The 14,465-nt window shown below is 37.6% G+C and overlaps 1 protein-coding gene across 1 annotated transcript in view; it reads left to right on the top strand.

The window, feature by feature from the left end:
* The window catches only part of LOC121437210 (retinal guanylyl cyclase 2-like), an 85,553-nt gene that overhangs the window by 36,789 nt on the left and 34,299 nt on the right, over positions 1 to 14,465 (top strand). The window contains exons 7-8 of the mRNA XM_041637069.1: positions 5,512 to 5,601; positions 14,041 to 14,217. Of these exons, the coding sequence (XP_041493003.1) occupies positions 5,512 to 5,601; positions 14,041 to 14,217 (267 nt within the window). The remainder of the gene's footprint in view (positions 1 to 5,511; positions 5,602 to 14,040; positions 14,218 to 14,465) is intronic.

The following is a 14,465-nucleotide window of genomic DNA, read 5'->3' as shown; positions in this document are numbered from 1 at the left end:
CCAGGTTTAATAATTGCTAGATAGAGAAGCCTCAAAGGCCACATCTGCCATGGTTTTGCTATGATTCTCTGATTTAGTGGAATAATGGATTGAATCATGGTGTACTTTATTTGGTGGGCTTGCATGGTTACAGTGTAGAACTGAGGAAGAAAAAAAGTCTGCTACCGCTCTCGAAGATTTTTGTCAGATCCTTTCTTGTTTTGGACATTGAACAGGAAACTGGTTATATAACTTTCCATGAATGACTACTGGTCAGTCAATTCATGATTGGGGGATCTTTATCTTTTCCAAAGGAGTATGCTTTTTTGTTTTTATAAAAAAACTTGTTTGTTTGTTTGTTTGTTTTAGTGTGTGTGTCTGTTTTGCTTGGATGTACATCTGAACCACCTGTGTGCTTACCCAGAGGTCAGAAGTGGGTGTTGGATCCCCCGATACTGGAGTTATAGATAGTTGTAAGCTGCCACATGTGTGCCAGGCATTGAACCCTGGTCCTCTGGAAGAGTAGCTAGTGCTCTTAACTACTGAGCCATATCTCCAGCCCCAGGAGGCTTGTAATAACAATAAAACCACACAGTGAAATAAATATTAGACTGAGAGTAAGGTGTAAAGGAAGAAAGAGAGCCTAGAAAACTGCCTGACTAGAGTTAAAGGGGTGTCTAAGGTGGAGTATAAATCAATTGAATCAGTAGATTAAAAAAAAAAAAGTTCAGCAGCTTGGTCAAATGGTCCACTATTAGAAGTTATTTGAAGTCTCTTCCTCAAGTAAATTCTGTTTCAAACAAGTCAGTTTTCTATAAGACTTGTTACTGTAGCCCACCATAGTGCTACATACTTGGAATCCCAGCTCTTGTGAGACTGGAGCTGGATTGTTACAAGAGGGCAGCCTGAGTAATTACTAAACAGGTTAGAGCTACATAATGATACCCTCTACCAGGAAGAAGGCTCAGGCAGTACATTGTTTTCCACAGAAGCACAGAGACCTTTGTTTAATCCCCCAGAACCATTAAAAAAAAAACCCGAGTACAACAGTTTGTGTTTATATTCCTAGCCCCGGGAAGGTGGAGACAGGCAGAGATTTCTGGGACTTTCTGGTCAGCCAGTTGAGTCTCCAATCTCCAGATATAGTGAAGGATCCTTTCACGAAACATAAGGCAGAGAGCATTTAAGAAAGCTAATACTTCCATCAGAAATGTCTCTTGACCTAACTTACTTATTGCTTTTTTTCCCAACTCTAATATATCTTCTTAAAAGAGGTACAATCTAAAAAAGCAAGAAGCTGCACATTCCACCCACTGGATGGATAAAATGAAGGATCTGCTAGAGCAAGGCATTCTAAGAGTGTGGACTCGGAACACACACATCCCCAGTGAGACAGCCCCTGTGGAGAGAAGTCTGAAAGTATCTAGGAGAATTTAAGACGCACTTACCCATTGAGTCAGCAATTCTACTTCCAGGAATTTATCCAACAAACATTTCTGCACATTTCTTTGGGGGCGGGGGGAAAGGGATTGTAGAATAATAACCATTACAACAGTGTTTGCAAGAATAAAAAGCTATCCATAAGTATGACATAGCCACCAATAAAACACTATAGAAAAAAATGAAAAAAAAAGAAAGCTATCAAACTTCAACCTTTGGTCTCCACATGCACATGACCACAAGTGCTCATAAATTTCCCACACATGAACTACTACTACTATTACAGCAACTACTACTACTACAATGCACGTGTGTGCACACAAATGCACATACTCTTGCATACAGCCCAAATAAATAAACAATCCCAACCAACCAATCAAATGGGGGAATTGTTACTGGGATTCCTGGCATTTCCACATAATATGCATGTAGATGCTCAATAGCCAAAGACAGGCTTTTCGAGGGGCGGGGGGTCCCCATATATTACATTGTACCAACACAGTATTCGTACTCTGATGCATGTGTAGTTGTATAACCTTCCACAGGTTTTCTGTGAATATAGAAAGGAGAACCAGGTGAGCTGCTCAGTGTGTGTGTGGGTGGGGAGGACAACAGTGACAGCAGAAGCTATTAGGCATTTCTCATGTTCTGCTCTAATAACCATAGTCTGGAGTGCTGGAGAGATGAGGTAAGAACCAATGTGATCCTGATCCAAATCACGGAGAAATCCCTGGATTCATCTTCTGCTTCATTTTTGGACACCTTCCAACTCCCAGGGTCTCTCTACGTGTTGCACATTGAGTCTCCTTTCTCTGTGCACTCATTTCCTGTTCTCAAAGCCTTTTTTTCCTCCTTCCTATAACACTTATCTCCCCCTACACCTTCCCTTCCATCAGCCATTGCCTCTCATCATAGAAGTATAGATTATTAAAGTTACAAAGCCTGAAGAAATCGTCTGGTAAATCTTATTCTTAAGGTGGGGAAGCTGAAGGCAGATTAAGCGGGTATGCTAAGGCTACCCTTGAGCTTGAAGCAGAGCCATGCTTAGGACCTTGTTCTCCTATTTTTGTTAATTCACAGTGCCCTTAGTGCAAAGCAGATAGATTCTAAATTTCTTCAGAAAACTTCCACGAATGGAATTTGATGATTTTTTTCTCTTAATTAAAAAGTAAAAGGATAATTGTAATATTTTGTCGTTCTGTTTTAAAACCCCCAAACAAAAGCTATTTAGTCCACGTGTGGTGGAGATAAAAGCTCCCCGTTTCCTCCTTTTCCTTCATTTTTCATGAATGAAGGCGCACACAGACTCAATACAAACTTGCTTACAGAATTTGTGAGAACTAAAATTTAAACAAATATACTCCAAACCTAGGGAGCCTGATAGGGAAAAGAGGAACTGGAAGATATTGGTGCTGTTATTGTCTTGGGTTCTTTATGGAGATATGAGATTGAGTTCTGTATATGTAAGATCCTCTCCAGCCCTCAAATTTAGTGATTTGACAGGAAAAGTGTTCTTAGCTACTCTGTCAGTGTATAATCCCAATAGAAGGTCAACATAGTCTCTGATTATGAAGGAATCACATATGATCTATAAGGCGGTCAGAGCTCTTTAGTAACTAACTGATGTTCAGATCATACACCATATGAGGGCATCACATCTATGCAGGCTCTATTCATGGTGACAATATGTTCTAACTTAAATGGAAATTGTACAGAAGGAGATGCAGAAGTTCTGGCTTCCAGGCCTAGTTCTGGAATGGGTAGGGTGTCAAGCCTCACATCTATAGCTATCCCACCATTCCCAATTATACACATTGCTCAATCATTATTTTGACTATGCTTCAGAAATTCCTTGAGCTTCCCTCTTTCTCCTATCTTGTATTCATGGAACCCTGAGTCCCATTTGTTTCTCCCATCCTGATAGCATGACTCCATATCCCCTAAAAGAGGCTTCCCTTGGCAGGAAGACCTTGGGGACATGCAGAATGGACACACTACCAGCGGGATGCCCTCCTTTGTGCCCAGGGTGTGGGTAAGTAAATGTGAGGGTGGAACACGCATGCTTATAAAATGTGCGTGCATTTACACAGCCAAGGCTTCTGCCCAAAAACAAAGTGCACAATTATATACTCAAAGAATTAGGGCTTCTTTTTTTACCTGAGAGAAAACACCATCATCTAATTAGCACAGAGGTGCCGAAGCAGCTGGTAGTTACTGTGGGCCAAGTGACAATTGCCAACGGGCTGTAAAGGTTTTTTTGTTTGTTTGTTTGTTTGTTTTTTGAACCCATCAGTACATATTATACATCATCTCATTTTGTAAAATTCCAGTTAGAGGTTTATTCTCTCAGCTTAAGGCTTAGCCTTTGTTGACTGTAAAGGGCAAAGTTCTTTAAGAGCTAAAACAGTTAAACTTGTGGCAGGTCCTCTTGACTACTATGAATGAGTTTTAGGTCCCTGCCCGAGAGCAGAATTTGTAAGAGGACGTCAGTGTGAGGCAAAAGGAGAGGATGTGAGTGAAGGGAATCCCAGAGATAAGGCAAGGGGAAAGGCTGGGTTTTAGGTGGCAGGCTTGACTATGGGTTGGAATTAAGATGAGGACTTGATAACATCCAGACTACTGGTCCCAACCCTACTTAGACCTTGTCATTCCCTAGGTGTTCTGTGGAACTCAATTACTGGTGCTTCTGGAACGTTTCCAGCTGACACTGATGCAGCTGGTCCAGGGTCACACTTGACCATTCTGTTACAGGCGCCAACTCATGCTGCCCTGCCTTTTTGAGCTTTATGGGCAATGAGCTTGACTCTCGTAGATTTGTCCAGACAAATCTAGAGCCTTTCCCTCGTCGAGGGACTCTGAACTCCTTGGCAAGGAGAGGCTTTGTAAACACAAAATGCAGGGGAGTTACTGAGATGCCTGCAGCTGCCATTAGACTTAGCCTCTGGCAGCTTTCCAGATGAGCTGCTACAGCTGGCTATATTCCTTAATAAGAGAGTGGTTACACATTCCTATTTTCACAATTTGATTGCACAGAGCTCTCTTCTTTATTATCTCTACTTGATGACAAGTAGGTGCAGCTTGAAATGGACTCTCCAGGCTATAGGTAATAGATGTGCAGGCACTTTGAAGACTAGGGAGCACAGTGTAAGACATTATCATTATCACAGAGGAAAAGAAATCTATATTTATATTGCCTTTAAAAATTTTTTGGTTGGACAGAACTAAGTAGGGCTTGATGACTGATGACTCCTTGAGGCTATGCATGCACAAGAAAATTATCAGGTACTAGCAGTGAAGTGAGGAAAGAATAAAATAATTGAGTTAGAATTGACAGTGACCTTAGAAATTATTGTTTTGTGTTTCAAAGTTAAGAATCAATTTTAATTACTCAGATTTGATCTTTACACATTGTATACTTGTATCAAATTATCACATTACACCCACAAACATTTCAACTCCAAAAAAAATCAAATGTTTACAAATGGAAAAAGTTGGAAATAGACTTTTGAAAGGGTCTAGATGACCTGTTACTGTGGCAGTACATGTTTTAATCAAAATAACAAAAAAATGTTTAATCTACATTTAAATCAGTGAGTTTATGATTAGTGAGTAAGAGAGCCCCCACCTTGACCTCATGGCCCGTCACACAAGAGAAAAATGAATCAAGGTAAAGGCTGCAAACATTTGTGGCATTCCATCTCCTGCCTTGCATTTCCCACTACAGACGCCTCAAGGCAATGGGAATTGCAATCACCAACCATCACCATTAATCGAAGCAAGCCCTGTGCCACATCACTTAGCCATGAATAAGTGAAGTGACCTGGCACTTTCTGCAGTTAGTTAAGGAAGACATTTCAGAGTGGTATCCTCGCATTTCCTGGGATCTGCATACACGTGGGTTATTTCCCTGCCCTGAGTGCTTTGACACATTTAACTTTACCTACTTTGTACAAGTTCATTTTCACCCAGAATGGGAGTTTCTTTGGGGTTAAGGGTGGGGGAGGAGAAAAACAATCTGTTTGTAGTGGTAATTTTACTGTAAGCCTGACTGACAACTAAGTCTCATCAGTATTCTTTCCCTTTTCTTTCCAGGGTGACTGGGTGTGGCTGAAAAAGTTCCCTCCTGGAGATTTTGGGGACATTAAGTCTATCAAATCAAGTGCAAGTGATGTGTTTGAAATGGTATGAGAAGCCCTCATTTGTGTACATCCCTACTCAAACCAATACTTTCTTCCAAGTAATTAGCAGCAGCCCGCCAGCATGAGGCAGTCATGGTATGATCTTGTGACACAATAGCAAATGCAGGAGAATGGAAAACACAGACTCTGAACCAAAGAAGGAGCTTTATTAATTTGCACCCATCACCCACATTCCCTGAGCCTTCATGTTCCTTTTTGCAAAATGTCTGTCTGCTTTTTATTGCTTTCTCTTCTATATTGGGAAGAAAATTAAGAGACAATACATTCAATGCTTCTTGCATATTCCTGGCTCATAACTTCTTTATAAAACCATGCCTATTAAGATAATTATCAATTAAGTATACCATAATCATCCATGTGCCCATTTTTTAGACCTTGAAGATTCATCTGGTAATTAGTGTTTGAAATATGGTATTTTCTTAACTCCACTGGTTATGTTCAAAGTGTCCTTGGATAGTTTACTTAAGGAAGTGCCTATAAATAAATAAGTCAGGCATGATCTCTCCTAAGCCATTTAAATTCTTGCCTCCTCCTTAAACTTGAATTGGAGTCTGTGAAAAATTCGTGGATATTGCCTTTGGTTCTTTCAAGTGCTAGTAATAGTGAATTTCTCCACATTTACAAAGCAGACAAATAATCCCAACAGATATGATTGAGGACCAACTGCATGCAAGTGAGGAAAGAAAGGAAACCAGCGATATGGCCCATGGGGAACAGGGGTTATTCTAAGGGTTAAGACGAACTATCATGATGTGGTATTTCCTTTACAAAGGATTTTGGTGCCTGGAACTGAAGGGAAAATAATCATAGATAAACTGAAAAGGACCAAAGGCAGCAGAAACAGCCTATTTCACAGTGATTTTATGACCTTAGATACTTACCATAACTACTACATTAAAAATAAAGAGGCTAAATGGCCCAAAACTACAGAAGCTTATAAAATATAAGTGTGTGAATAAACAGATAAGCCAACATAAGAGTTTGTGCATCACACCTTTTCTTTTTGGTGTGTGTGTGTGTGTGTGTGTGTGTGTGTGTGTGTGTACATGTATATGGTGAGATTTTATTTTGGCATCAATTCAATTTTATGGAAGAACCCTCAAGAATCTTTAAGGGGACATTCACATAGACTTAGGACATGCTCAGTTTGCTCAGTTGTCTACTTGATCTACTTATACATTTGGAATTATTTAAAGGTAAGTTGTAGACATTGTCTTTCACCTTTAAGTTGTTTTTCATTTGTTTTCTAAAGCCGAAAACATTTTTATACTTCACTAGAGTACAATGATCAAAATCAGACAATTTGACATTTATACAACGCTGTCATTTAAATTACTACCCATATTTTAATTTTATCAATTGCCTTAACACAATACCAGTATAATGCAATTCTTCTCATGTCAGTTTACACTATAGGTTCCCATGGCTGTATGTCTCTTAGAATTCCTTTAATATGACAGCTTCACAGACTTCTTTCTCTTTCTTCACCCTAATATCCTTTTAAGAATTCTGGTCAGTTATTGGTAAATTAACCTTCTACCTGGGTTTGCCTAACATCCACATGGTTTTCTTTATGCATCTTTAGCCAGATAGTTTCAGGAGGGATGTAGTCTTTTTTTGTACACTTTATTCAGGAGTAACACATGTCAGCTAGCATCCCATTGTTGGTGATGTTAACTTTGAGTTCATAGCAGCTTCCTATGTGAATTACTTTGCCCCAGAGAATTAGTACATGATCTTAAAATAATTTGAACCTATAGAAATTGTTTACTCTTTTTTGTGATGGGATCTTACTCTGTAACCCAGGCTGGCCTGTAACTCACTTTGTAATACAGGCTGGCTCCCAAAACATAAAAATCCTCCTGCCTTAGCCTTCTAGGAATTGAGAATAAAGGTGTGAGATACCATGTTTGTGTCTTTCTGTTTTTTTAGTCTACTCTTACTCATTATTTTACTTACTAATTGATTTCTTTCTTACTTCCTTTTCTCTTTCTCTCCTCCTCCTCCTCCTCCTCCTCCTCCTCCTCCTCCTCTTCTTCTTCTTCTTCTTCTTCTTCTTCTTCTTCTTCTTCGTTTTTCAACACAGGGTTTCACTGTATACCCCTGGCTGTCCTGGAACTCACCCTGTAGACCAGGCTGGCCTCAAACTCACAAAGATCCCCCTGCTTCTCCCTCACAAGTGTTGGGCTTAAAGGTGTGTACCACTAAAACCTGGTCATAATTTTATAATACTAACATACTTTGCATACTTATTGGCTGACATTTATTATAAGAAAAAACCTTCCCTTCTCCTCTATTATTTATATTATTTTTATTTTTTTATTGATTTTATTGAGCTATACATTTTTCTCTGCTTCCCTCCCTGTCTCCCCCTCCCCTTCAGCCCTCTCCCATGGTCCCAATTTACTCAAGAGATCTTGTCTTTTTCTACTTCCCATGTAGATTACATCCATGTATGTCTCTCTTAGGATCCTCATTGTTGTCTAGGTTCTCTGGGATAATGATTTGTAGGCTGGTTTTCTTTGCTTTATGTTTAAAAACCACTTATGAGTGAGTGCATGTGATAGTTGTCTTTCTGGGTCTGGGTTACCTCACTCAATATGATGTTTTCTAGTTCTATCCATTTGCCTGTAAATTTTAAGATGTCATTATTTTTTTCTGCTGTGTAATACTCCATTGTGTAAATGTACCACACTTTCCTCATCCATTCTTTGGATAAGAGGCATTCAGGTTGTTTCCAGGTTCTGGCTATGACAAACAATGCTGCTATGAACATAGTTGAGCACATGTCCTTGCGGTACGATTGAGCATCCTTTGGATATACACCCCAAAGTGGAATTGCTGGGTCTTGAGGAAGGTTCTTTCCTAATTTTCTGAGAAATCACCATACTGATATCCAAAGGGGCTGTACCAGCTTGTACTCCCACCAGCAATGGAGGAGTGTTCTCTTCCCCACAACCTCTCCAACATAAGTTGTCAACAGTGTTTTTTAACTTGGCCATTCTTACAGGTGTAAGATGAAATCTCAGAGTTGTTTTGATTTGCATTTCTCTGATGACTAAGGATGTTGAGCATTTCCTTAAGTGTCTTTCAGCCATTTTAGATTCCTCTGTTGAGAGTTCTCTGTTCATATTATTTTTCAATCATTATGCATGCATAGACTTTACAGTTGTTTAGAAAGGGTCAACATTTTTGCCATATTTCTGGTTTTAAAAGAAAAGGATTCAGCATAGTTCCCTTATGTCTAATGTTATCTCCAAGTCATATATGTACTCCTTGTTGTCTAGAAATTTCTATTATGTAGTTTTTTCAAAATAATTTATTTTACCTGTTGAAATGGTTGTTATTTATGTCTTTATTCTGTTAATATAGTAAGGTACATTGCTTGAAAATAAGTATTGAATAAACCTTAATATAGCTGGGGCAAATTCCATTTGTTCATTGAAACTTGTTCATTCTTTGAAAGTACTTCTGGTTGATTCTTAGGGTTTTCTCTCCAATTATGTTTATCAGAAAAATTTATTGATAAGATTACTTTTAATCTCATATATCCTTACCCCATTCTTGTCAATGTATTTTTCCTTTACTATTAAAATTTCCCTATTGTTTAATTTCACATTTTTTGTGTACATCGATACTCTAATGCTAAGGGCATATATGTTAGTGTCTTACTGAGAACTCAAGAACAATGGCAATGGGTTTTTGATCCTACTGCACGTACTGGCTTTGGGGGAGCCTAGGCAGTTTGGATGCTCACCTTACTAGACCTGGATGGAGGTGGGTGGTCCTTGGACTTCCCACAGGTCAGGGAACCCTGATTGCTCTTCGAGCTGATGAGGGAGGGGGACTTGATCGGGGGAGGGGGAGGGAAATGGGAGGCGGTGGAGGGGAGGAGGCAGAAATCTTTAATAAATAAATAAATTAAAAAATAAATACTTCGCAACAGTTTCTATGTGAAAGAATAAGCAATTTTGAATAATTTCTTTTTTTATTTTTATGCTTTATTTAACTTTATTTTATGTGCATTGGTGTGAAGGTGTCAGATCCCCTGCAACTGGATCGTCAGACAGTTGTGAGCTGCCATGTGGGTGCTGGGAATTGAACCCGGGTCCTCTGGAAGAGCAGTCACTGCTCTTAACCACTGAGCCATATCTCCAGCCCCTTGAATAATTTCTGATTACTGTTTTGTAAATACTTACATTATGAGGTTCCCCTGCTTTTACCTACCAATGTAATATCACCAAACACAGTGTTGAAAGAACTCTATAAAATTTTCTTCCTCGGATCCAGTATGAGTCAGCTCCAGGCTGCAGCTACATATATGCACATTTATGATAGTGATGTTTTTATCATTATAAAAATTCACTTTCAATTCTGGTAATACCTGTTTTCCTAACAAGTTTTATTCAATGATAATATAGCCATTTCATCTTCTCATTTAATTTTGTGTAGAGTATTTTCCTATTTTCTCATTTTGAAACTCTTTAATTTTCGGATTGAATGTTCATTTCTTTCAGGAAGCATGCATATTTTTGTCACTTTCCCCCACTGTTCTACAACCTGTACTTAGTAACTGTAATCTTTAGTAAATTGAGGTACCAATGGAAATAGTTCAGAACTTGATCTACTGTTTATCTTCCACCTCATCTATTTCTCTATTTTATTTTGTTCATTTTTCTTGCCTTATTTTTACTAAAATTCTGTGGATGGACTTCAATTTGTTTCTTATATTTGCATTTTTAGGTATAGATTACTGATTTCTTTTTAGTAATTGTTCTAGAAAGTTCTGAATGCATTTTAAACTTGTCACAATACACTTAGTGCTAATATTGTACCACTTTACACCAAACATAAAAGATTTATAAACACATTGCTATTTTTAGCGTATCTACATTCTTTGCTTTACTGTTTGAATGTATATTATCTTCATGAATATCATGAACCACATAATATAGGGCCAGTTTTTACTTTAAACATTCATATATATATTTTATAGAAATTAAGATAATTAAAATATATTGTTTTATATTTATCAGCGTATTTATTATTTGTAATCATTTTCATTTTTTTCTAATTTTCAAATGTATTTTAATGCTGCTAAAATGATATGGGAATAGAGGTATAAATTTTTAATACTCTCAGGAATGGAAAGATTGCTTGGCAGTTCAGCGTAATGGCTTTTTCTTTCAGAGGACTCTAATTCAGTTCCCAGCACCTACATTGGGTGGCTCATAATCATCTCTAACTCCACTTCTGGAGGATCTACCACCTTCTACGGACTGTTATGAGCACACACATGTGTCATACAGTCTTACACATATATACATGTAAACAAAAATACAAATGTCTACATTTTAAAGTATTCAAAGAGCCCTCTGACTCTTGAAGTATATTAGTTGGTAGTATTAGATCATAAAATTTCTAGTATGGGGCTGGAGAGATGGCTCAGAAGTTAAGGGCATGTCTTGCTCTTCCAGAGGATCTGAGTTTGATTTCCAGTATCAGATGACTCACAACCACCTGTAACTCCAGCTCCAGTGTACCTAATGTCTTTGGCCTTTGGAGGTACCTGAATTCACATAAACATGCCTGCACATGCATGCTGTCACATGCAAGCATAGACATACACACATACATGTACACTATTTAAAAGAATAAAATAAATAAAAGAGAAAATAATCCTAAAAACAGTTTTGTTGCCAGTACCTTAATATTATTTTCTGTATGACTATTGACTTCTGGGTGTTAGGCAGTAGATAGGTTGATACAGGAATATGAACAATAGTTTATACAAGACAAAATAAAGTGCGAGAAACAGACATATATAGCCAATTAGCCAATGGTAGAAAAAAATTTTGCTGCTGCAATATGTATCAATGGATAATTTAATAATACCTGGTGTGAGAGAAGGTAGCTGGGATTAATTCTGATTTTGCCATATTTCAGAATCATTTTAATTAATTAAATTAATTAATTAATTTAATTAAATAAATTTAAGATTATATGGATTAGTATTTGACTCAGAAGCGGGTATCTCTGGTAGCTAAATGCTTAAAGGTTTTATGTCAGATAGGGAAATAGCAAATATCTTGATGCAAGACACATTCAACCCTTGATATTTTGATGGTAGACAGCTAAGTAAGTGTTATGGAAGAGGTAAAGTATATGTCTATCTAGTAATTTTTCACCTTGCAAAAGGGGTCTAGTCTTTCTCTTCATATTATTCAGAGTCTCCATAGGGCAAGACTGCATGTAAGTATCTATCTACTTTCAACACAGAAAATTCTCTCATGTTTACATCTGAGGATGGATGGCTGTAAAGTTTAGGCAGAGATGTAGGCTCAAAATATGCCAGTGTTATGGCTATTCGTATAATGTTAGATGCTTTAACAAATATACTTCTGAATAATTAATGTCTTTTGGTGCTAGGAGATTGAATTCAGTAAGTCATGTATGTGGTCAATCACTCAACTATAACCCTGGCCTTTTAATGTTTTATTTTTGAGTCAGATTATCATTATATAGCCCCAGCTGCCATGGATATTGCTATGTAGCCAGGGCAACCTTGAATTCACAGAGATCTACCTGCCTTTCCTTTCGAGCGCTGATATTAAAAGTGTATCCCACCATATCCAAGGCACTAAATATCCTAAAACACTGCATAAGTTTAGTTCTCACTCAATCAGTAACAAAAGACAGGTTTTCTTGATCGGTAGGTGATCCTCCTTCAATATGACGGTTTAGAAATCCAGGCTACAGCTATCTTACAGATTTACGATGTCTGATGTCCTTGTTAAATGTGTATTTATCAATGGAATTAGAAAATTAATATGAAATATTTACTTGCTTCTTAAAAGCCTTTGACTAGAAATGGAACATATCCCTTCTCTTTTATTCCATTGCTTAGACTTCGTTCATATTGCTATGCTTACTTTCAGTAGAGGCTAGGGAATGTGAATTATTTTCTTAATCAGTTTGTATTAGTTTTTAAATACATTTCTAGAGCCCAGTGGTTTCGGTTTTTTGGTTCAAAAGAGAATGAAATCTTAGAAGAATGTGCTTAATTTGCTATATGTGAGTTTTCATGTCTTCTTTAATTGGTTTAGGTTGAAGTAGACTAATAATTGTCATGGGTGTCAGGTTTTTTATAATTAATAGGCAAAGGAGATAGTCAGTTTCCATGAAGATTAACTTATTTTTGGCTCAGACCTTTTTGTTGAGTCTTACAGTGTAATTCATGCCAGTAAATGGACTGCTATTTCTCCATACTTTATGTGGCAATCTTTTGACTTTGTCCTCTCACTTCTCACCTCATGACATTATGCATCTAAGATCTAGTCTGTTTCTAGTCATTCAGTGTTGTTACCATTCTAAGCCTGTGTGCACATGAGTGTGTGCACACTCACATATATGCGGTTACATATGGCCAGAGAATTGTACTTACTATATTCAGGGGATTGGTTTCAGGAATCCCTCAGATACCAAAATCTATGAAAACTCAAATGTCTTACATAAAATAGAACAATACTTTGCATCCAAACAATGTATACCCTCCCATATACTTTGCATTATGTCTCGATTATTTTTAATATTCATTACAATGTTAATTCTATGTACATAATTTGCTGCATCGCTTTAGAAGTAACAAGAAAAAGGTTTGTACATGTTCAGCATAAATGCAACTTTTTCGAATAATTTGATCTATAATTAGTTTACTGTGCAGATGCATACATTATACTAATGCTCAAATGTGTGTGCCTTAAATCTACTTACTGAGACTATTAATAGAGTATAGCTATTTAAATTTTATTTCATGGTTCTCCATAAAATTATATGACACAGGACCGTGAAATTTTGATAGTCACATTATGGTGTGTGGCTTCTGTCTATTTCTCTCCCTTTCTATTTCACATTTTCCACATTGCATAGTAGCCTGGGAAGAATAAACCTATTGCAGTTTCCTCAATTCAGAAATGTTCTGCCCCTCCATTGTGGCAACTGGTCAATCCTTGGATGTTCTTCAGTAGTTTAGTTATCAATTCTTTGGAAAGCTTCCTTTGATACCTGCCTCCCTTACTGCCTGTCTGGATGAGCTGTTTAACTTCTGTACTCACTCAACATCTCATGGTCTCTTTTAAAACACAGTGTGTGATGAGATATAATTTCGAGATCACTTTCCTATTATTCTTTACCGAGTGTGAGCTCTTTTGGGACAAGTAACTGCACTGAATTCATTTTTTCTCCTATGATCATATTATCATTTTCTCATATCTCAAGTAAATACATAAGATATATTTATTTTCTCCTTTTTACAGCTTTGGCATCTTGCCCACCCTCATTCTTGTACCTTTGTGTAGTGCAGCCAACAGTCTGCCACTGACGTAAGACAGCTGTAACTGTTCTCCCTGTGTCTTCTTTGCAGATGAAAGACCTGCGGCATGAGAATGTCAACCCTTTATTGGGTTTCTTCTGTGATTCAGGGATGTTTGCTGTTGTGACAGAATTTTGTTCTCGAAGGAGCCTAGAAGACATACTGACTAATGATGACGTGAAACTCGACTGGATGTTCAAATCTTCACTACTGCTGGACCTCATCAAGGTTACTGGCAAGACTAAGGGAATCTTGGATTTTCGTTATAGATTTGAAATTTATAAAGATTTTTTGACTGTTGTTTTTGTTTTACTCTTTTGGGTTAGAAATGTAAGGTTTGGAGATGTTTTCTTTCCTGTGGGTTATTGTGATCATTTCACGCCTCTGCATTTTCTCCCAAAGTCCTGACTCTCCACCCTCTCACTGCCCTTTTGTCCATATACATATAGCATATTGATACAGAAAGTATTTGCCCA

The sequence above is a fragment of the Microtus oregoni genome, unplaced genomic scaffold (genome assembly GCF_018167655.1).
Source record: "Microtus oregoni isolate MIOR12 unplaced genomic scaffold, Mior012 000050F_ref0000143, whole genome shotgun sequence".
NCBI classification, from domain to species: domain Eukaryota; kingdom Metazoa; phylum Chordata; class Mammalia; order Rodentia; family Cricetidae; genus Microtus; species Microtus oregoni.
The sequence above is the reverse complement of the archived record's forward strand: the minus strand, read 5'-3'. Positions and strand labels throughout refer to the sequence as shown.